This window comes from Camelus dromedarius, chromosome 5 (genome assembly GCF_036321535.1).
Source record: "Camelus dromedarius isolate mCamDro1 chromosome 5, mCamDro1.pat, whole genome shotgun sequence".
NCBI classification, from domain to species: Eukaryota; Metazoa; Chordata; class Mammalia; order Artiodactyla; family Camelidae; genus Camelus; species Camelus dromedarius.
This window is the reverse complement of record NC_087440.1, coordinates 20,353,016-20,376,687: the sequence shown is the minus strand read 5'-3', so window position 1 is coordinate 20,376,687 and position 23,672 is coordinate 20,353,016. Positions and strand designations below refer to the sequence as shown.

Here is a 23,672-nt window from a genome sequence, read left to right as displayed (position 1 = left end):
GTGGCTTAAAACTTTTAAAATAAAAAACATGGTGAAAATATTAAGAGTTTTAATTGTCAGGGGAAAATGCTATGTTGTTAAGCAAAAAGATCAATAGACACATGAACTTTTACTTTCCACATGTCAACTATGTAAATCAAGTATGTGCACACGCACACGAGAAAGAGGAAAAATATGTCAATGTTTACAGCAATTAGCCTCTGGGTGGCAGAATTATACCTTTTTTTGCTTCCATGTAACCTTTACACATTTAGTATTTCATAAAAAGACCATTAAGCATAATAAGCATAAAAGAGATAAAAGCACAAATTTGCAAAGTTAGGGACCATGATCTAAGGAAGAGAAAAAGGACTGAGTAAAGATTTTTCACAACAATAAAACAGAGCATTACCTATGCAACTGGGAGGACCCAGACGCACAACCTTGGGAAACACAGGAAAAGAAAGTCAAGAGCATATATGACAAAAACTAGAAAAGCAATGAAAGACAGTACAAACCACACACCTTGGATGTTCCTCAGTCTCTTTTGGTTATTTTCTTCATGTCCCTGAGTTCTAAATGCTGGTAGGCAGGGTGAGTCCTTGGACCTCTTCTTTACTTACACTCACCTCCTTAGTGATCTTACCCAGACTCCTGGCTTTGAACAGCATCCATATACTTATGACTCTGCAATTTAAATCTCCAGTTGAGATCTTCCACACTTGCGCATCGTCAACTGCCTCCAACAGGCTACTGAAAAGGCAGCTCAGCTTTAACATTGTCTAAAACTGACCACCTCCTACAGTATTCTCCATCTCAATTAACAGCAACTCCGTTCTAATTCCCAAACCAAAAACGTGGAATCACTGTTACCTCCTTCCCTTCTCTCATACTTCACCTCCAATCTGTCTTTGAGAATCCTATTTTCAAAACCCAGAATCTCACCACTCCTTAACCACTTCTACTCTGATCCTGCCACTGTCACATCTTGCCTGAATTATTTCCACAGTCACCTGGTTGGTCTTTCCGCCTCTGCCTCTGCTCTCCCTTTAGCGTATTCCCTTTTCAATTTAATTTGAATAGCTTCTTTTTTCATTTTAATTTGTATTTTCTCCTAGCGTTATTGAGGTATAATGGACAAATAAAAACTGTACAACCTTCAGTCTATTCTTGATCCTGCAGCCAGAATGATCCTGTTAAAATCTAAGTCAGATCATGCCATTCCTCTGCTCAAAACCCTTAGATACCTTTCTATCTAACTAAGAGTAACAGTCAAATTCCTCTCAATGGTCCACAGGCCTTACATATTCTGGTCCCCTCTTTAACTTCTCTGATCTCTTCTCCCACTCCTCTCAAGTACTCCACACCAGCCACACTAACGTCTTTGTCATTTCTCAAATATTGCAGGCACACTCTGGCCTCAGGGCCTTTGCATTCATTCTTCTCTATGCATGGATTACATTTATCCCAAACAACAGCAGAGATCACTTATTCACTGAAGATTTTTAGTCAAATGTCACATCAGTGGGGCATCCCCTAAGTCACCCTCTAAATTTGCAACTCTTCTGATGTTTCTCATCCCTTTCTTGGCTTTATTCTTCTCTTCAGCTCTTATCACAGTCTAACATACTATATATATACACACATATACATATATATATACATATATATAAAATCTTTATCTATCATGTATTGCTGTGTCCCATACAAGAATGTAAACCAAATTAACGTTTAGAATTTTTTATCTCTTCTGATCACTTTGCATCCTCTAAACTCAACAGTGCTTAGTATATATGAAATAATAAATATCTGTAGAATGATTAGGTGAATGAAAAGAAGCTTGAAATAAATCAGATTATAAACAAAAAATAGTACTGATATTAAACTTTTCTCCACTAAAACTGACAGAATAGAAAACAAAGGTTTAAATATATTATTTAAAGTACAAAATTAGCCAGCAAAAGAACTAAATTATCATCAAAAGTTCGGAGAATGTTACTGTACACTAAATAGAGAAACAACAAGGACCTCCTGAAGAACTATATTCAATATCTTGTAATAATTAAAGGAAAAGAACCTGATAAAGAATATATATACAAAAAACCAAATCACTTTGCTGTACACTTGAAACTAACACAACATTATAAATCAACTATACTTCAGTAAAAAATTAGGAGAGTGTTGTTTTGAGTTAAATCCTCATCTTTCAGTATGGAACTCAATTGTCAATCTGATAAAACAAGGAGCAGCAGTACAATAGTGTTACTTAGTTTTACAACAGTATTAAAAGCTAGGAAGATAACCTCCCAAAAAAGTAAAAACACAGACACTTAAAGAGGGTTATGTCTGTGAAAGGGGACCATTGGTGGGAATGGACTCCTGGCTTTTCATTATAAGCTCTTTTTAAAATAAATTATGTATTTATATTACCCTGCTAAAAATATTTCACAGATCTCATCAAGATTAAAATTCTGCTCTATGAAAAATCCTTTTAAGAGGACGAAAGACAAGCAGAGTGGGAGAAAATATCTGCAAGTCACATATCCTACAAAGGACTAGTATCTAGAATATATAAAGAATTCTCAAACCACTATTTAAAAAATCCAATTACAAAACAGGCAAAAAACATGAACAGAGATTTCCTTGAAGAGAATGTACAGATGGCAAGAAAAGACATGAAAAGATGTCCAACATCATTAGCCATTAGGGAAGTGCAAATTAAAACCACAATGAGATATCACCACATACTTATCAGAAAGGCTAACATAAAAATTAGTGACAACAACAAATGATGATGAGAATGGAGAGAAATTGGATCTCTCAAGCGTTGCTAGTGGGACTGTAAAATGATACAGCCACTTTAGAAAACAGTTTGGTATTTTCTTAAAAACTAAACATGCACCTACCATATGACCCAGCAACTGCCCACCTGGCTGTTTATCCTAGAGATAGGAAGACATATGTTCACACAAAAATCTGTATGCAAACGTTCACAGCAGCTCTACTTGTATTAGTCAAAAACTAGAATCAACCCAGATTTCCTTCGACAGGTAAATGGTTGAACAAATTGTGGTACATCCATACCATGGAACACTACTCAGCAATAAAAAGGAACAGGCTACTGATAAACGCAACAACTTGGATGGATCTCCTGGGAGTTATGCTAATAGAAAAAAGCCAATCCCAAAAGATAATATACTGTATGATCCTATTTATACAACATCTTAAATGATAAAACTTTACCAATGGAAGATGGTGTTAATTAGTGGTTGCCAGGGTTTCAGGTGCAAGAGTAGGGGGTGAGGATGATTATAAAACAGCAACACTAGAGATCCTTGTGGTGGTAGAATTATTTAGCATCTTGACCACAGTGGTGAATAAACCTATACAAGTGATGAAACTGCATAAAAATTCACACTCATTCTCACACACACACACATGAGTACAAGTAAAGCTAGGGAAATCTGAATAAATTCATTCGATTTTATCACTGTTGATATTCTGGTTGTGAAATTATACCAGAATTTTGCAAAACGATACCACTGGGGGAAATTAGGCAAAGCATACAAAGGATCTCTCTGTATTATTATAACTTCATTTGAAGCTTCATTTTTTTAAATGTTTAAAAGGGAAATAAAAATGTCTATATTTCTTCAGCATCATAATTTAGGACACTCCATGTTTAGGACCATAGGCTTACATCAACAGAACATTAGATAAGAGAGGAAGATCTTTTGGAATTTCGTATCTTTTTCAAGATATCTACACTAATGAATGAAGACAACATAAAGAGGTCAGTACACATGTGTTTTGAAGAGCTTTCATTCGTTTGGAATCAGCTCCACATTTTTTCCAGTTTCATGGCCTTTGTACATGGAGCTCCCTCTGTCTGGAAAGCTCCTCCTCTCACACGCCACACTTCTCCCCAGCCCTTCAACTATGCCTAACAAATTCATATTTATAGCTTAGATCACCTTCCTCAAAGAGGCTTTCATTTATCCCCCAGAATAGATTATATATTCTATTTTCTCCCCTCTTTACAATGATCACAATTCTGAGTACCTATTCATGTGATTATTTAACAGCTGTCTCCCCTATTAAATTATAAGCTCCATGATGGCAAAGACCCTTTAAAACACCTGCCAGAGTGCCTGCACATTTACTGAATGTAAGCATTCAAGTATTTTTTTAGAGAAAAAGCAACACTTTGATGCAAAGAGAGAAAAAAACTAATGTGGGACTTCTCAAACACTACCACTTCATTTATAACAAAGGGTATGCACACTTCCTGTCCCCCAGTGGTTCAAACCCAAGTGCTGAGCCACAAAAACACAGATAAGCCTGGCACATGTTTCTAAAGCAGTATCGTAACAACTTAAATGCCTACAAAAAAGCAAAGAAAGCTAACACAAATGAAGTAGCTGGGTGTAAGAACAAAAGCACAAGCTCTGTGAGATATGACAAAAGAGTACCTGGCCTCAGTGTCCAAGCAGGACAGTGAGGTACAAGCAGGATGACAGACCACAGTACTCAGCCCTATCTACAGAGGTTGGCTACTGCTCACAGCTCCAGCCAACCACTGCCAATAATTAGACAGTTGCATTACTTCTGGACTAGTAATCCCAGAAGCCAGAAATCTAAGTTTTATATAAATTGTCCCTATTTTTTAAATTCTATCAATTAGTTCAAATATATTTTATAAACGGGTGTGAGCCAAATAGAAACCACTTGCATGCAGGCCAAAATAATTCTACCAATTTGAGGACTGTTCTAAAGAATCCAATTGATAATCTGTTAGAAAAAAATTTACGTGCAAACACAAAGTATTAAATAGAACACAAACACACACACACACACACTTTTATTTCTGAGAAAAAACCATAGTCTTTCACCTCAAACTTACATTCTCCTCTCTACGTCCCTCTTCTACTCTGCCACCCTGACCACTGAAGTTTTCTACATTCTCCTTTGATCTTAAGATAATTTGGTCATTGGATGGTAAAAGAGAGAGGCGCTTGAGTCAGAAGGACTCAAAGCCCAGCTCTGTCATTTACAAGCAATGTATTCTAGAGCAAGTTTTTTTTAACTTCTTTGCCCATCAGTTTTCCCCTCTATGTAATGGAGGTAATATAATGTGTTCACTGTACAGCTGCTTTAAGGACGAAATTAAATGACAGTATACATCAAACATCCAACCTAATTTTTAACATAGAATAAATAAATGGACAACATAAATATATACAGAAGACAAAATGAAAACTCAATATTGTTCAGGGTACGAATTAAAAATTCTGGGTTTAAAACTGGTGAGGTTTGGTAGGTAGAAACCATGCCTAACTGTTTCCATATCTAAATACTTTTTGATTATTTTTTCTATTAATATGTCAAGTCTATGCTAAGAATGAGGAATGCTTATTTTGTTTCAGATGCATAACATAGATCACAATTTGAATAATACAGGTGTAAAGGAATGTTACTACCTTCACAAAACAGGTTCCAGCTATCAGTACCAATAGAATGCTACCTAATACAATCCTCAAATTCTACTCCGTAATTCACAAAAATAGGATTAATCCCTTTATCCTTGGGATGAGACAACAAGTACAGATAACAGACTTGACCCACTAATAAATTTAAATAAGTTTCTTCAAACACTAGTATACCTGCTTGTCCTATTTGGCTGAGGTAACTGCTCAATGACCTGACTGAGGGAACCACATGTGTCCAAATGAGAAGAATCCACAGAATCTGAAAAAAATAACTGGATATTAGCACAAAAGGCATTTACCACCAAACTTTAATAAAAATTCAGGAATGTAGACAATGTCAATCTAACCAGCTACATTAGAAAACCAACCTTTTGAGTGCCTACTATGCACCACGTACTGTGCTACACTTCCTTACATTCACACAACCACATGTTTAAATCCACTCAGCTCTAACAAGAGCACCCTTGCAAAAGTGACCTCACCTGCAGCTTTGTTTTCTTTCAGATGTTCACTGAAGCCACTATTACTGTCTCCTTGTTCTTCTCCAGCTGTTTGTTCAGGATTGGACACGACATCCTAAAAAAATATACATACATAATATAACCACTGTATAAGAAATAATCCAAAATGAGACATATTTTTGTGAACATGTTAATTTCATTTTTTCCAACCAACCTTCCAAAAGATAGTCATCTCCTAAGTACTTATGTTTGCAAATTGGTCTAAATTAGGGGGAAAAAAATTAATCATTTTCAAGCAACATATCACTCACCAACACGGGGTTCTCTTTGTGTGTCTGTAGATTAGGAAGGTGTCGAGATAGCATACTGAAGTGAGAACCTGACTCATCTTCTAGAACCTGGCTTTCAGGCTGAGAATCTTCAATTATCAGGCAAGGAGTGTCTTGCTGAGAGAAATCTGAATCCAACTGACTTCCAGTAGGGTCCATCTGCTCCCCTGGAATGGAATAACAAAAGATCAGTTCTGTGTAACCTACTAGCTTTCCTCAAGCAGTCTGAGCTTAAATAATGAGGCGGAAGTACAAGAGCTGGAAAAGGGGACCAGTCTAGGACTCTTCCAATTAGAACATTATATTTATAACCGCTGAAAGCACTTTCTTATCATACCTCCCAAGGCCCAATTTCCTCGTTATTTGCATTCAGCGTGTCTATCCTTCTCTCCCTCTTCTTTTCCATCACCTTCCCGTAGACACCCTTTCCCCTCCTTCCTAACCTCTCCTCTCCCCGCCCCTTTTTCCATCCCCCACAACTCTCCCTACGTCCTTCTGGCGCCTCTACCGCCCCCCCCCAAAAGGTTGCTTTGTAATCTCTGCTCGTCCGAACCCCCACAGCCCTCCAGGCTTCCTCACGACCACCCAGCCTTCCTAGCTAGTGCTTCCCCACCCCCTCCTCAGGGCCCTCCAACCCTTTCCCCGTCACCGCCGCCATGCTTGCCACCCCGCCCCCTCCGGCCAGCCATCCCTTCAGACCCGAAACCCAAGACTTCAGAGCCGACTGCGCCCCCATTTTTCTCCAAACAGTACCGGGCATTCCGGCGGGAGGTCCCTCGCGTTCGTGCTAGAGATCTCCGCACGCTCCCCAGGTCCCTCCAGCTCGATCCCCAGGTCGCCGCTGTCGCCACCGCCGCCACCAGCCGCGAACTCCCCCTTTCCCGTCACGTCACGCAGTACCGTCTTGCCCATTCGCTGCTGTTGCCCGCCACTCAAGAAAGCCTGTGAATGATTGGTGGCTGAGGTGGAGTGCCCCGCCCCACGTAGGAAAAAGGAACCCAGCGGCGTGTTTCCATGGCAGCCTAGACTTTGCAGGCCCTCCCTCTAGTACAGCCAGAGAATGACAGTATCCTTGAACCGAAGGGACCTTGAGAGGCCGTGAAATACATTCCCCAGCCCCCAAGACAATTGTTTGTACCGCTACTCAGACATAAGAGAAAAGACCTATTTTCTATCGTTCATGCACCATAAGGCCCCTTCTCTCAACCTCTTCCGTGGAAAAGGAGAGGGTTCCCCGGCTTTCTAATAAAGGGCAAAGAAGGTTCAGGATGGCTAGAATTTCAGAGCTGGTAAAACGAGAGAGAGAGGACTCTTTAGGGTTTACCTGTGCCAATCAGGATCCCTTTTGTAGGCCTCTACCTGGATTCAAGGGCCTCACATTACGTCTCTGCCAGTTCTTTTTCTTTTTTTTTCCTTTACATTGTTTGAGGGCCTCGGTAAACCATATTTTTTCCCATTTCCCTTTCCCGTCCGGAACGTCGTTCAAGCCTCACATTTGCTTATCGTTGACCTATCTTTACTGAAATTGCCGTCTACAGAGACCGTAGCCCAAGACCTTTTTTGCACCTCCGGTTGAGACAATTGAGCACAGTGACTGTGGTGAAGACAACAGCTGCTGCCCCTTTAACTAAGATGACCTGAAGCATCCCTCCAAGCCCTGAGAGTCTATTATCCTAATTATGGTGCCTGGGTCTTATAGAGGGTGTGGCAGCTGTGACTTGCATTAACGAAGGAGGCCCCATGAGGAATATATGTGTGTTTTTTAAATTTAAGTCGTGGTTGAATCTGGGATGGAATTCCAGCCAGAGCAGCTGTCAACAGGGAAAGCACCCAGCACAATGCCAAGCGTGTACATAGTAGGCATTTAATAGGAGATAGTTTTTTCTCTCTACCCCAAGCTCAGAATGACTTAGGTACAGCCCAACCATGATTCTCCAGTTCCGTAAATACCCAATTCAACACCTGATACAGGCTAAGCTGAAGGGGAGCTTCCTACCAACCAACCTTCTCCCTGCTGTTATAAATGATATTAATCATACTTTGCAAACCGAAAACCAAAGCATGTCATCTGAGCATATGTTTCTTAAGAGAACAAAAGGACAGACTCTTTAAAATGAAACTGTCTTGAAAAATCTAGAATCTATTGTTGCTATAGCTAGTATATAATTAGGGTCCCCAAAATGTTCTATTAGTGGAGCAAGAAATGGAACGGAGCACACAGAGACACATCCCACTTCTTAATCTTGAAATAATTTATAACTGACTCCCCACTTGCTCTGCTCCTAATGCTGCAGAAGACCAGTGACCAAATAAATTGAATCCTAAAAGGACTAGGTCAGGTCATATTAACTACGCTAGGTAGACAAAGTGAATTCATCTGCTTAATCTGAGAGGGCACAAACAACCAAGCCCCGTTGTGAGCAAATCTTGAACTTGATTCCCATAAAAATTCCCCCAAAGTCACTATATTTTTGCCCTTCCCTGTCCTGCTATTGCATTTCCAACACCAAGCAAGACATAAATAAGTAGACTTTGGTCAAAACTTATAAAACTCTATGCTAAAAAGGGTAAATTAAACCTCAATAAGCATGACTAAAAATAAATAAATAAATAAATGAGCCTGAGCCATTCCTATTACTAAATAAAACAAGAGCCTTAAAAAAAAAAAACAAAACTCTGAATTCCTTGTTAGGCAGTATGATAATTAAATTAATCATTAAATTATCCCCAAAGATCAGAAAATGCAGGCAGGATGGTTACCTACTGAGGCTGCAAATAATGACTATTAGGTGAGCCAAAGGCCTTTATTGACTCTTAGACTGCAAAGGACCATCAGCATTTCTAATTATCTACAGGTGCACCTTTCCCTAAACCACCTCAGAGAAATCTAATCTACCTCTAAAGTCCTCCAAGACAAGAAAATTCCAACAGACCCTATGTTAACTCACAAACCTCATTGTCAGAAACTTTTCGTCTAATCATCTAACCTAAATTCTTTATTCTAGAACTGAAAGCCATCCACTCATATTATCTTTAATTGGTAATTTTAAACCTGGACAAATTCTCATAATACTGGGATCATCTCATCTGGTCCAATAATTCCATAGTATATTTCAACCAAACAATGAACTTAAATGCTACATACTTAGTTTTATAGTCTTTTTTTTTGAGGTCTCCTCACAGACTTCTTTAAGCAAAAGAACTCTGGAGAGTTTAATCCTACCTCACAGACACTATTCACTAACCTTTATATTTGCTTCATGGTTTTCCTCTGGAAACTCATAGTTTTGAAGCTCAGGGGCAGGGAACTTTACTGAGAATAAGTACCAAATTTAATGATAAACCATTACATATCTCTTTTAAGCTGCAATATTAAAGTGTTACAAACTGACTTATATTTAACATAGAATTTATTCTGACCCCTAGGCTGCCTTCTGTCACACTTGAACCTAGACAATCATGCCTAGTCATGTATCAATGACATACTTAATTAATAACATGAATTACATTTTTGCTATGTGGCAGATATTGGGCTCTGTTTTACATTCATTATCTCACCTAAAAGCCTCAAACACAAAATGGTTGGTACAAAACTTTATTTGTTTTAAAAGCTATTTTTATTTGAATACTAAATATAGGTGTCCCTAATGTTCTAATAATTAATATGAAGAAACCAGAGGAGAAAAAAAGTCATCAGCTCTATATCCTTATGAAGAAGTCAGACAAATAGGTGATGATATGATTAAGATGTGAAAGCAATTGCTTAAGTAGTCAGTGGTTGCCTGTGATACTAACTTCCTAACACCAGGCTGATATGCTTAATAGGTACCTGCCACCCTGCAGTGGAAGCAATCCCAACTGCTCTGTATCTTATCTCTATAGAACATCCTCCTGTTCATTCTAAGTAAACTTTTTATTTTGAAAACAATTTCAGAGCAACAGAAAAGTTACAAAAATAGTATAATAAAAAAGAACAGTATAATCTCTCATAAACACTTTCAGCTAGATTCACACATTGTTAACATTTTGCCACATTGCTCTATTCATTTTTTTATTGTGGTAAAATATACAGAACATGAAATTTACCACGTTAACCATTTGTAAATGGATGGTTCAATGGCATTAAGTACATTGATGTGCAACCATCACCACCATCCATCTCCAGAAACTTTCTATCTCCCCAAATTAAAACTCTATTCCCACTCAACACTTACTCCCCATTCCCCTCTCCCTCAGGCCTTGGCAACTGCCATTCTCCTTTGTGTCTCTATAAATTTGACCTCATACATATGGAATCATACAATATTTGCCTTTCTGTATCTGACATATTTCACTTAGCATAATGCCCTCAAGGTTTATCCATGTTTTAATTTTAATAGCATGTGTTAGAATTTCCTTTCTTTTTAAGGCTGAATGATACTCCATTGTATGTATATATCACATTTTGTTTATCGTCCTTATTCATTTTAACCCACTTTTCAAACCTTTCCAGAGCCCCAGCCAGCTCTACTGCACCCACATAGTGAGGCCCTGGAGGCACATGAGCAGAACCCCACCAAGGCAGCACACTGCCGTGCTTTCAGGTAGCTTAATTTTTCAGCCAACTGGTTAGCTGCAGGCCCTCTTGTCAGCCTGAGTTTCTCACAAACATACAACACCAAGCACAACTGTGACTACAGTGTTAGCTACTGTTTTCTCCCACCCACGTTTTCAAATGTTTAATCCAAAGAGCTCAACTCCACCAGAAGCTGCTTACCTAGAAACAGAGGGGTAGAAACAGGGAGTTGTGGTAGGAGAGGGAGAAAAATGGAATCCTCGCCTATCTGAATACTGATGGAGCCTGCCAGCCTTCTTCTCTGGCTTATTCCCTTTTCTTATAGAAGCACTCAAAACTCCCACATCTCCCCTCCACTCTACTTCTCAATCAAGCTCCAGGCCTTTCTTTTGTCCTTACGCTCCAAATTCTGCTTCCATACCAGTGACTACAATCCTTTGCAACCTGGCTTTAACCTCCATAAATCTAGTGCCTAGCACAAAGCAGTTAGTCTAAAAATGTTGGTTAATAACTGATTCTGAAAATTTCTTGTCAAATCACCTCATTAGATTTGACTTCTATCAAACTTCAAGTTTGATAGAAGTTTGTCGATTCCCTCCTCTTTAAAATGCACATCCTGTGAACAACCTAAGTGCCAAACACAGATGAATGAATAAAGAAGATGTGGTATATATATGCACACACACACAATGGAATACTACTCAGCCATAAAAAATGAAATCTTGCCATTTGTGACAACATGGATGGACCTTGAGGGTATTATGTAAGTGAAGTAAGTCAGATGGAGGAAGACAAATACTATATGATTTCACTCATATGTGGGGCAAACAAAAACAAAATAAATGCACAAACCAAACAAAAATAAACATGTAGACACAGAGAACAGAGTAGTGGTTACTAGAGGGGAAGGGGTTGGGGGAAGAAAAAATGGCTAAGGGGATCAACTGTATGGTGATGGATAGAAACTAAACTTTTGGTGGTGAGCACTCGGTAGGGTATAAAGAAGTAGAAACATAATGTTGTACACATGAAACATGTTATAAACCAATGTTACCTCAATAAAAAAATTTAAAAACAATAAATTTTTTGAATAAAATTAAGATTCTCATCCTGTGACTCCAGAGTTCCTGGCTCTTGTCCTCCCTCTCAGCTTTTCTTTCTTTTTTAATTGAAGTATAGTTGCTTTACAATGTTGTGTTATTTTCAGGTGTACAGCATAGTGATTCAGCTATATATATATATATATATATATATACACACACACACATAATCTTTTTCATATTCTTTTCCATTATAGGTTACTATAAGATATTGAGTATGGTTCTCTGTGCTATACAGTAGGACCTTATTGTTTATTTTATATATGGTAGTTTATCTCTGCTAATCTCACACTCTTAATATATTCCTTCCCACCCCTTTCCCCTTTGGTAACTATAAGTTTGTTTTCTATGTCTGTGAGTCTATTTCTGGTTTGTAAATAAGTTCATTTGTATCATATTTTAGATTCCACATATAAGTGATGTCATATGATATTTTCCTTCCTCTAACTTCCTTCACAAGTATGATAATCTCTAGGTCCATTCATGTTGCTGCAAATGGCATTATTTCATTCTTTTTTATGGCTGAGTAATATTCCATTGTGTATATATACCACAACTTCTTCGTCCAGTCATCTATTGATGGACATTTAGGTTGCTTCCATGTCTTGGCTGTTGTAATAGTGCTGCTATGAACACTGAGGTGCATGTATCTTTTTAAATTAGAGTTTTCTCTGGATATATGCCCAGGAGTGGGATTGCTGGATCATATAGTAACTCTATTTTTATTTTTTAAGGAATATCCACACTGTTTTCCATAATAGCTGCACCAAACTACATTTGCACCAAACCACATTCGCACTCTCTCCCAGCTTTCCTTTCCAATCCCTAATTTCCTGGAAGCCAGTACTACAGGATAAGAATCAAGAGCTACCAACATGCTACAACATGAATGAACCCTGAAAACATGCTAAGTGAAATAAAAAATGACACATATGGCATGATTCCACTTATATGAGATACCTAGAATGGACAAATATATAGAGACAGAAAGTAAAACAGTGGTTTCCAAAGGCTGGGGGGAAATTAGTTTAATTAGTATAGAGTTTTAGTTTGGGAAGATGAAAAAGTTTTGGAGATGGATGGTTGTGGTAGTTGCATAACAATGTGAATGCACTCAATGCCACTGAACTGTACAGTTTAAAATGCTTAAAATGGTAAAGTTTATGTTGTGTGTTTACTACAATAAAAAGGTTTTTCAAAGAGACAGACCTAAATTTTAATAAAGATACATACATAGATCATAAAAATATAGTAAAGAAATTATATGATTCACAAAAAGTCAGGTCTAGTGGTTAATTTTAGAGAGGATAGAAGAGGTTGTAATTCTTTAGGAGCCAACTGAGGTGCTTGGAAATGTTTGGGTTTTTTTAAACACCAAAGGCATTACATAGATGTTCTGTTTATAATACAAACATTTGTACATTGCCTTTCATTTGCTTTTTTATGTGTTACATTAAAGATGATTTAAAATAAATATCTTTGATGCTAAAACTTGTGCTGGAAAAAGAGGTATTTACATTGTCTCAAACTATCCCCTAAAATGTACTGAATTATTACAAACAGAAAGCAGTAAATTTGCAGTGAAAAAATTTGATAACTTAACGAAGTGATCCCAGTTAATATCTCTAATAATGGGACAAAATACTATCAAGTGCCGCTTAATACAATACACTGAGAAGGAAACATCAGTTTAATTGTATTCCTGCCCAAAATTCATAATCTGAGTCTGATCATGAGGAACCATTAGATAAGCCAAAATTGATAGGAGCTCTACAAATAAGTAGCCCATAGTCTTCAAAGAGAGAGAGAGTAAGAGCAAGAGCGAGAGAAACGCCAAGATCAAGAATGACAAAGAAAGCTCGAGGAACTCTTGCAGATTTGAGAAGACCAAGGAGACAAGACCATCACATGCAACATGTAATCCAGAACTGAATCCTGGACAAGAACTTGGTTTTCATTCTGCTATTAAGAATTCTAATGGGAGCACTGGTGATATTTGAATAAGGTCTAGAGATTGTTTAGTAGTACTGAATTGATGGGGGTTTTTTCCCTGATCTTGATAATTATAGTGTGGTTACATTAAAAAAAGAAAAAAAAAGAAATGGTGCCAAATTATCTAAGATCATTGCTGAACAGGATTTGTACTAGGCAAAACTGTAAGAAAAGTTTACCTGCACTTGACATAGGAATAGGATGAGAGGAAGAAAAGGAATATTCTTAGAGCCTTTGGAAACTACCAGGAATCAGAGCCAGGGTGGTAGAAGGTGTCCTCCCCTTGTTCACCTTGCATATTGAAACAAAAACAGAAAAACAGCTACTCCTAAACTCTTAAGTCCCAATGGGCAGAAATGAGTTTTTCTTTTCTGGGGCTGAGAAATCTAAGAAAATAGAACACATCAGAGGACAAAGACACCAAGCTGATTCCTACTCATGCATGAGCAGCTGAGCTATGAAGTGTCTGTTCATCTTCAAGGTAAGTGTGGGTACATGTCAGGTGCACTCACTGCCTAGTTTTGTATCCTATTCCCCGTGTCATTATTTCACATCCTCCTTCACTCTACCCTGAGTCACCTCACCCATCTCCCCTCTGTAATATCTTAGGTAGGGCTGGATCTAGGCTGTACAGGACTAGTGTGCTAACTGGTCAGCAAGAAAACTACACACAAGAACACATCTTGGCCCTGCTCACTTATAAGCCCATCAACATAGGGAGTCTGGTGGAACTAAAGCCAGAAAATCCCAAGCCTTGATCAAAATTTCTTCACAACCTTAAGTTCATTTATTAATTTCAATTCATTTATGTGCAAGGCACCATTTTGGCTCCATGGTGATGAAGAGGGAATGATGTATAAAGATGATTAAGATCTACTTCCTACCTTCAGGAAAATTAAAATTTATAGAGATAAGACATGTATACAAACAATTATAATACAAGATACAATAAAAGTGCTAAGGAGTTTATAGGAGAAAGAAGTCAAAAGAATTTTAGTCATGTGATTGTAATGAACATGTATTGAGCATGTTCTAAGCTCTGTTTACACCTGTCCCTTTCTTGATCTCATCCAGTCTCATTGCCATAACTACCATTTTTATACCAGTGACTCCCAACTTTATATTCCAAGCCAGACCTCTCTCCCAAATCCTGAACTTATATACTTAATAGCCTATTCCATACCTCCACTTGGATGTCCAATTGACATCTCAAACTCAATGTGCTTAAAATTGAACTCATCTTTTCTCTCAAACCTGCTCTACTTCTCCATCTCAGTTGATTGCCATCAACTTCTTCCTTACTGCTGTTTATAACAAAAAGCTTGGAGACTTTTTTTTTAATAAAAAGGAAAAAATAACCCATGTACTTACCCTCCAACTTCAACACTTACCAACAAGTACTCAATCTTGTTTCATCTATTACCCACCCACCTCCCATCTATATACCTACACACTTCCCCACAACTGATTATCTCTAAGAAAATCCAAGACAGGTATCATTTCATCCATAAATATTTGTATGTGTTAAATACATAGAATCTTTTAAGTATAACATCAGTATCACAAGGAAAATTAACAGTAATTTTTAAAGTTATCAAATATGTGTCTAAATTTCTCCAAATGTCTCATAATTCTGTTTTTACAGTTCCAAACAAGGTTTACACATTGCATTTGGATGATACTTATCTTAGATATCTTTAATCTGTAAGTTCTTCCTCTTTTTCACTTCCTGAAATTTATTTGTTGATGAAACCAAGTCATTTGTTCTGTAAAATCTCCAACTTTGTGAATTTTTCTGATTGCATCCCTTGGTATCATTTAATGCATTTCCCTTTTATTTTTTATAAATAGGCAGATAGGTATACTTGTTCAGATTTATATACTTTTTTGGCAAGAATACTTCATAACTGGTATCATATACTTCCTATTGCATCTCATCAGGAGGCATATAACATCTGGTTAAATGTATTTTTGTTACAGTTAAGAGGTTCAAATATTAACCACCTTTTTACTTGATAGTTTAGCAGTCATTGATAATCATTAATAGCTGCATTAATTCACTGGGAGCAGCAAATAAGTGATATTCTAATTTTAACACACTATCTCCATTAATTAGCTAGACTTCTTCTATAAATAAATCAATTCATCAAAGATTTAATTACCTAAGGAAAGGCAGAATAAATGTTTGATTCTTTCCTTTGATTTACTAGTTCTCAAAATAATGAGTTGAGGTTTTCTATGTAATAGAGAATAGCTCTGTAAATAATGAGGTTTTCCAGCATATTCCAAAGATGACTTATGAGATTTTTGTTTTTACTGTCATTATGAACTACAGGTTTTAACACATTTGGTGTGCTTCAACCCACTGCAATTATTAATTTTGAAATGCATATTGTCCCATCTTTGTACTGTGGAAATCCTTTCACATTAGCTCCTTTTGACAGGATTCCAGCAATCTTGGATAGCTTCCTTGCTTTCTGGTATAACAAGATGTTCCAGGTTCATCTTGTTTATTTCCTGCCCCAGACCTAGAATCAGATGTTTCCCTAAGAAATGTTGGTTCATGTAGTAGTAAATGCATTTAAAGACAGTAGTTTAGATGATTGGAATGCTTCCTGCTACTGAATTGATCATTGTTTAACTTTTTCCAACTAAATTTTAAGATTTCAGGGGTTTTATCCAACTTTCTTGAGTTTATATTTTATCCCTTTCTAGTATAATCAACATCTTAATTTCTGATAGCATTAACATAATTTATTTATTTACTTTATTCTATTATATAGATACAATAATCTCAGGGAAAAAACAATATTACTACTAAAAAGATAACTAAGGAAAACTTTTAAACTCTTTTTAGTTTATTTTTTTCTTAGGGTATATCCCATAAAAATTTGTAAGACACATGCTACAACATGGGTGAATCTTGAAGATTTTATGCTGAATGAAAAGACAAATACTGTATTATTCCACTTATATAAGGTATTTAGAGTAGTCAAAATCATAGAAACGGAAAAAAAAAATTTTAAAGTCATAGAGACAAAGTAGAATGGTGCTTACCAGGAACTGGAGAGTAGTGCGGAATTGGGAGTTATTGTTTAATAAGCATAGAGTTTCAGTTTTATAAGATAAAAAGAGTTATGGAGATGTATTGTGGTGATGGTTCCACCACATTATGAATGTATTTAGTAATCACTGAACTGTCCATTTAAAAATAGTTAAAATTGTAAATTTTATGTGTATTTTACCACAATAAAAATGTTTTTAATGTACAGTTAGGTTGGCAGGGTATAGCTCAGTGGTAGAGCGCATGCTTAACATGCACAAAGTCCTGGGTTCAATTCCCAGTGCCTCCATTAAAAATAAATAAATAAAATAAAATGCACAGTTAAACTATTGTATTTTTAAGGCATTTGAAATAATTCTTATTTATTTATACAATTTAATACACAGGTTAATTTATTTCATTTTTATTTTTAGTAGCTGCTTTTCTTATTTTGATTTTTTATTAAGATAAAATTTAAATAAAGCAAAATGCATAATTCTTAGTTGTATAATTTGATGAGTCTTGATAAATGTATACATCTATTAAACTTACATACCAATCAAGATATAAAATATTTTTATCACTTCAGAGAGTTTTTTATGGCAACCATATTCTGATTTCCATCACCATATATTAGTTTTGTCTGCTTAACAGTTTTATAGAAATGGAATTATACAGTCTGTAGACTTTTTTATCCACCTTTGCTCAACACAACACTTTTGAGAATCATCCATGTTGTTGCATGTGTCAGGAGTTCGTTTTTTAATCGCTCAGTAAGCTTCTATTGTATATATGCTCCACAATTTGTTTATCAATTCAACTATTGATGGATATTTGTGTTGTTTTGGACCATTATAAATAAATTTGCTATGAACATTCATAAATAAGTCTTTTTGTGAATGTATGTCTTCATATCTCTTGGGTTGATATCCAGGAGTGGAACTGGTGGGTCACAGGATAGGCATTTGTTTAACTCTATAAGAAACTGCCAAAGCGTTTTCCAAAATGGTTGTACAATTGTATACTCCCATTAACATATGAGAGTTTCAGGTCCGGCACATCCTCACTAACATTTGGTATTGTTAATGTGACGTGGCACCTCCTGTTTTTCAGTAAACTTATGTATCATTTATGCACAATAAAATGTGCACACTTTAAGCGTAGAGTTTGATGAGTTAAGCAATTGTATATATGAGTGCAGCCACTGCCAGAATCAAGTATGGAGCATTCTCATCACCCTGAAATTTCCCTTGTGCCTTTTGCAATCAATTCCTATCCCCTCCCCAGCCCCTACCAACCACTTATTTTCCTTCTATCACTGTAATTATGTTTTACCCACTCTAGAATTTCACGTAAATTTATTCACTCAGTATTTACTTGTGACCATGAATATGCACCACTGAAATCTGCTTGTAGAGAGCATATTTGGCTGATGACCCCACCTGCCACCACTCTGGATCTACTCCCACATTTGCACCAAAGCCACATGTTCCAAAGGCTGATCCCAGCCAATATCAGAGAACAGCAGGGCTACAAAGGCAGGCCCAATACTATGATATAAAGGTTCTTCCAACAGGTGCCTTTGACTTGAAGACTCTTCATCTGCCTGGCCAAACCTTTTGAGAAACTATGCTGTAGGACAGACTCTTCCTTTCCAATCCTCACTCCTTTCCTCTCTTCTTCCACAGATTTCAGAGCTGTATCTTGGGCTGAGGCGCTCTCTGCATTTCCTTGATCTCTCCCTGTGGTGGTTTAAAATACATCCACAAATTCTGTGATATACCCTTCAAAAGGTAGAGTCAATTTCCTTTCTCTTGAGAGTGGCCTAGACTTAGTGACTTACTTCTAATAAATAGAATAAGGCTTCCAATATTATGTCATTAAAAAGGCATTGTATCTCCCTCCTTCCTTTCTTGGTTCACTTGCTCTGGGAGAAGCCAGCTGCCATGTCATCAGGATACTCAAGTAGACCTATGGAGAGTCCTACATGGTGACGAGTTGAGGCTTCTTGCCAACAGCCATGTGAATGAGCCATCTTGCAAGCAGATTACCCAGCTTTGGTCAAACCTTCAGATTACTGTAACCCCAACTGCCATCTTGACTGCAACTTCAGGGGAAACCCTAAGCCAGAACTACTCACTAACTTGCTCCTGGATTTCAGATCCTTAGAAACAATGTGAGATAATAAATGTTTGTTATTTTAAGCTACTAAATTTTGGAGTAGTTTGTTTCAAGGCAGTAGATAACCAATATACTCCCCTAATAAATCTCTTGCACATCTAATCACATCTTGGCATCTACTTCTCAGGAGACTGGCTAACAGTATTCTTTTGTGTTTTCTTTTGTTTCAACATAATGTTTTTTATTTTTCATCTATGTTGTGTATATTTGTAGTTTCTTTTTATAGCTGAGTAGTATTCTATTGCATGAAGGTAACACAGTTTATTCAATCTCCTATTGATGGACATTTGGGTTGTTTCCAGGTTTTGGCTATGAACAGCCATCACAGATCTCTCTGTGGACATATATGTGCTCATTTTTCTTGGGTAAATGCCTAGGTTTGGAATTTTGGGGTCGCAGATGTTTAGTTTTACGATACACTTCCAAATACTTATATAAAGTAATTATAACATTTTACATTACTATTAGCAGTTTATGAGAGTCCTATTTGCTCCATCTCTTTGCTAACATTTGATGTTATTTTTGCCATTTTGTGGATAAGTGATATTACACTCACTTTAATTTGCATTTCCTTAGGACAAATGATGTTAAACACTTTTCATGATACTTGTTGGCCATTCGTATATCATCTCTGTGAAAGTCCATTCAAATTGTCCACTTTATAATTGGGTTGTCTTTTTTTATTGATTTGTAGGAGAGTTTTAAAAATATATTCTGGAAATATTTGTCAGGTTGGTCATTTTGATTTAATTTTGTTTTATACTTACGTAAAGCATTTATATGATTCCAACATCAAATTTACAAAATAAGATAAATTCCAAAAAGTCTACCTTCCATCCCTGGCTGCCTTACAATCTGTTTCCTCTCTCCTCCTATAGGTAACTTTCTAAAAGTTTTTGGTTTATATTTGGAGTCACTATTTACTCTCTTTTTGTCTCGCTCGCCATTTGAAGAGGCAGGAAATCAGATTGGCTCTACCTTTAAAATACTGTGCATCCAGCATCCCACCAATTCTCACCATCTCCACTGACATCACTCTGATCTGAGCTACAACATTGCTCACCCAGATTACTGCAAATTCCCTGACTGGTTTCCCACTTTATTATTATTTTTTAAACCAGGGCCCCTCAGACCCCCAGGTATCAAAGGTCCTGCGGGGTACTTATCCTCACGGGTGATCACAGCCCAGTACTGGACATTATGAGAGTAATTTCCCACTTTAATCCTTACAACTTCTACAGTTTGTTCTCAATAGAGCAGCCAAAATGATCCTGTAAAAATCTAAGTCAAACCATAACATGCCTCTGTTCAATAGCCTGCATTTGTTCCCTGTTTCACTCAGAGTAAAAACCAAGGTCCTCACAATGCCTATAAGGCCCTATGTGATCTAGCCTCTCTTATCTCTGATCTCATCTCCTATTCCTCCTCTCACTCTGCTTCTCTGCTCCAGCCACAGTGGGCTCCAGCTAGTCCTTGAATGTACCAGGCCTACTGCTACCTGAGGGACTTTGTACTGGCTGTCCTCTCTGCCTATAAGATTCTCTACCAGATCCAAATAGCAACTCCCTTAATTCCTTCAGGTCTGCTCAAGTCTCATCTTAATAAGGCCTACCCTGACCAGCCCCTTTAAAATTGCACTTTCCTGCCCCTTCACCATTCCTCCCTATCACACACCCTCACCAGCATTCTCAGTCACCCTTACTGTATATATATATATATATATATTTTTTTTTTTTTACCACAGCACTAACCACTTGCTGACATGCTATATAATTTACCTACTTATTATTTATTATCTATTTTTCCCACTAGAATGTAAGCTCCACAAGAAAAGGGATCTTTGTGTGTTTCATTTGCCAGCACACAGTAAGTGCTCAATAAATATTACTGAGTGAATAGCTAAAATAGAATGAATTCAAAGCATTGTGTTAAGCATACTTAAAAGACTGTCCCACTTAATTCTCAAAACAACCCTTAAGGTGAGATGCTATTATAATTTTACAGATGAGGAAACTAAAGCACAATGAGGATAAGCAACTTGCCTAAATTTACACAGTTGGCAAGTGAGGAATTCAGAGAAGCAGCTGTGTTTGAGTTAGGGCATACTCCTTAAATCCTTTGTGGAGTGAGATGGAACCTTATTTCACAAATAAAGTTAATCATAAAGGTAAATCCCTAGATGAGAATTAAGGGTAACAATGCATTTAAGGAAGAAGAGACAGTCTGAACAAAAAGTACAAGAATGACTGAGGGAAAGGCAAGTGCCTCAGATTTACTGGATGAAAAGGCTAAAGCCAGTTATTTGCAGGAGGTATTGTTAGAAAGGGAAGTTAGGGCATCCGATAAAGGATCTTCAAGAAAGAACTGATTGAGAAGACAGGGCAAAAGTATTTGTGAGTTTGTAATATTGTAAAGGGGACCATATTTCTGCAAGCCTAGTATTCCTTGAAGAAAAGTAACTCCATTCTATGAATATCTTGAAAAAATGATGCAAAATTTAATTCATACACAGGTATGGCCTCAAAACTAAGTTATAAATTTAGATTCTCTTTACCACCATGTCTTAACCACCACAAGAAAATCCTTAAAGACCCCTATAATAATAGGTAGCTTTGTTCAAACTAAAGGAAAAGGTGGTATCAGTGGCCACAGCCAAACACTAACTTCCATCGAGGAGGCTAATGGAATGGACAAGAGAAAACAGTATTCATAAATGTTTCTTTGAGGACTCACTTTCTTTAAAAAAAAAAAAAAAGAGGTGTGGAGAGTCAGGAAGGGAAAAGGGGAAATTTCTTCATTGTCCTTTATAATGTTCTACACAGGGAAAGTAAACCCAGTGCCCTTGCTCTTTCCAATACTTAGTGAACAAATAATAATTAGGAAAACTATCCAACAAATGTTTACTGTGGGCCTCCTCTATGTGCCAGACGTAGGAATAATGCAGACTTCTCCCCCATCTCAAACTTTTGAGAGATTATTTTACTCAGTGCCTTGTAGAGGTTATTTCACTCAGTGCCTCTGCAGATAAACCAGCTGTTCATGCTAAGAGGTGACCCCCCTGGCTGCTGGTATGCATTATGATCATAGCATCTTCCCCAAAAGCCAAGGATAAGCTTCTGACACAGCAATCCTGTAATTCAACACGCCTCTCTCTGTGTAAAGAATGCTTTATAGGCAGAACTGAGTACAAGGTGGGAATGTGAGCTGCATACAGCTCCTTTTGGATATTTTGGTTGATAAGACCATGCAATCCAGCAGAGCAGGCTGGATTTCTGCCAAGTGAGCTCAGATCCCCAGAAAAACCATTGACACTCATTGGGCCAGCAGGGAGAAGCCAGCATTTTTTTTTCCCTTATGAATAATCACAGCTAGCTTAAGTTTTAATGGAGACCCTAAGAATTGAAAGGCTTATGGTGCCTTCCTCTCCCACACATACGTAACTCATGATGAGCATAACTCATTCCAATAAAGTTCTGATTCTCTCATGAAGACAACTTCAATAATTTAAATACCAAAAATGAAATTATTTTCACAAAAATTTTAGAGATGCCCCTCTTACTCTGCTAAGCATCTGTATAATTTACCTGTTGGATATTTATCACTCTATACTATGAACTGACGAAGATCTGGGGGCAGAGAATCCTTTAACTGGCTTAAATTTAGCCAAGGTTACAATTACCTTTCAAACCATTTGAGATCTATACTATCTTTTGCCTTTTGTCCACGCCAGTGCACACCCAAGGTAAGATCTTATAATAGTGTCTTCCTTTTACACCTCTTCTAACCTCCTTTTTCAGTGATGGATCCTTGAGACCCCTTCCACAATTCAAGGGTCTTTCATCACAAATAGTTTGGAAAGCATTGGTTGTAACCACCATTTCAGCCAATGCTGAATGATGAGAGTGTACAGAATAGAAGAGTTCCCAAAAGATCATACCTCATCAGTGCAGGGGGCCAGCAGTTAAATGAAATGCTACAGTGGGCTCTGTAATCCCCACCAACTGCTGTACATGCCTCACAATCATGTATATCATAGGTTCCTAACTGGACCGGCCTTGGAATGGCATCCTTTTACTGCTAGGCTCCTGCCACAGCACACCACTCCTAAACACAAAATAGATCATTATATACTTTGCAATTCATATATAAATGTATTTCTTTAAAGTTTTTATTCAGGGTTCTATGCCTTCTATGTATGTGTGTCAGTGTTTTCTGTCTTCAGTTGTAAAATTCTGGAGAGTAGATGCTAACACTCCATACTTTTCAATTAGTACTACCATAGTCTGTATTTGCAGCTCTGATTAATAAAAGCCAATCCTAGCAAACCTGAAGTTCTGCCCCTACCATCTGATCAGTGTGTGGTCCTTCTCTATACCATTCAGATCTATTGTCTTACCTCTTTGTCAGACTCGATGAAAGCAGGGCCCATGGTTAACTGCTGCTGACCCTTATACTGAGGCCCTGTGCCAGTTAAAGGCTTCATCTCTACAGTTGCTATGGAAACTGTCCCCTTCCTCTCCCTACAACCTATTCTTGCTCTGTC

General features: G+C 37.3%; 1 protein-coding gene and 1 non-coding gene across 7 annotated transcripts in view; both read right to left on the bottom strand.

The window, feature by feature from the left end:
• Positions 1 to 23,672, bottom strand: part of TP53BP1 (tumor protein p53 binding protein 1) — an 81,490-nt gene that overhangs the window by 55,538 nt on the left and 2,280 nt on the right. For 2 of the 6 annotated variants that reach the window (XM_010994944.3, XM_064485658.1), the window contains exons 1-5: positions 7,583 to 8,160; positions 7,012 to 7,200; positions 6,241 to 6,425; positions 5,951 to 6,044; positions 5,643 to 5,727 (exon numbers count right to left, since the gene is read on the bottom strand). In XM_010994944.3, the coding sequence (XP_010993246.2) occupies positions 5,643 to 5,727; positions 5,951 to 6,044; positions 6,241 to 6,425; positions 7,012 to 7,018 (371 nt within the window). In that variant the 5' untranslated portion in view covers positions 7,019 to 7,200; positions 7,583 to 8,160. Of the gene's footprint in view, positions 1 to 504; positions 542 to 5,642; positions 5,728 to 5,950; positions 6,045 to 6,240; positions 6,426 to 7,011; positions 7,201 to 7,582; positions 8,163 to 23,672 lie in introns of those variants that run through there. The other 4 variants (XM_064485660.1, XM_064485659.1, XM_031453180.2 and 1 more) reach the window with 4 other exon arrangements.
• LOC116153752 (small nucleolar RNA SNORD88) lies at positions 20,250 to 20,339 on the bottom strand. The gene has a single exon (XR_004137634.1). It is a non-coding gene; the product is annotated as a small nucleolar RNA SNORD88 (small nucleolar RNA).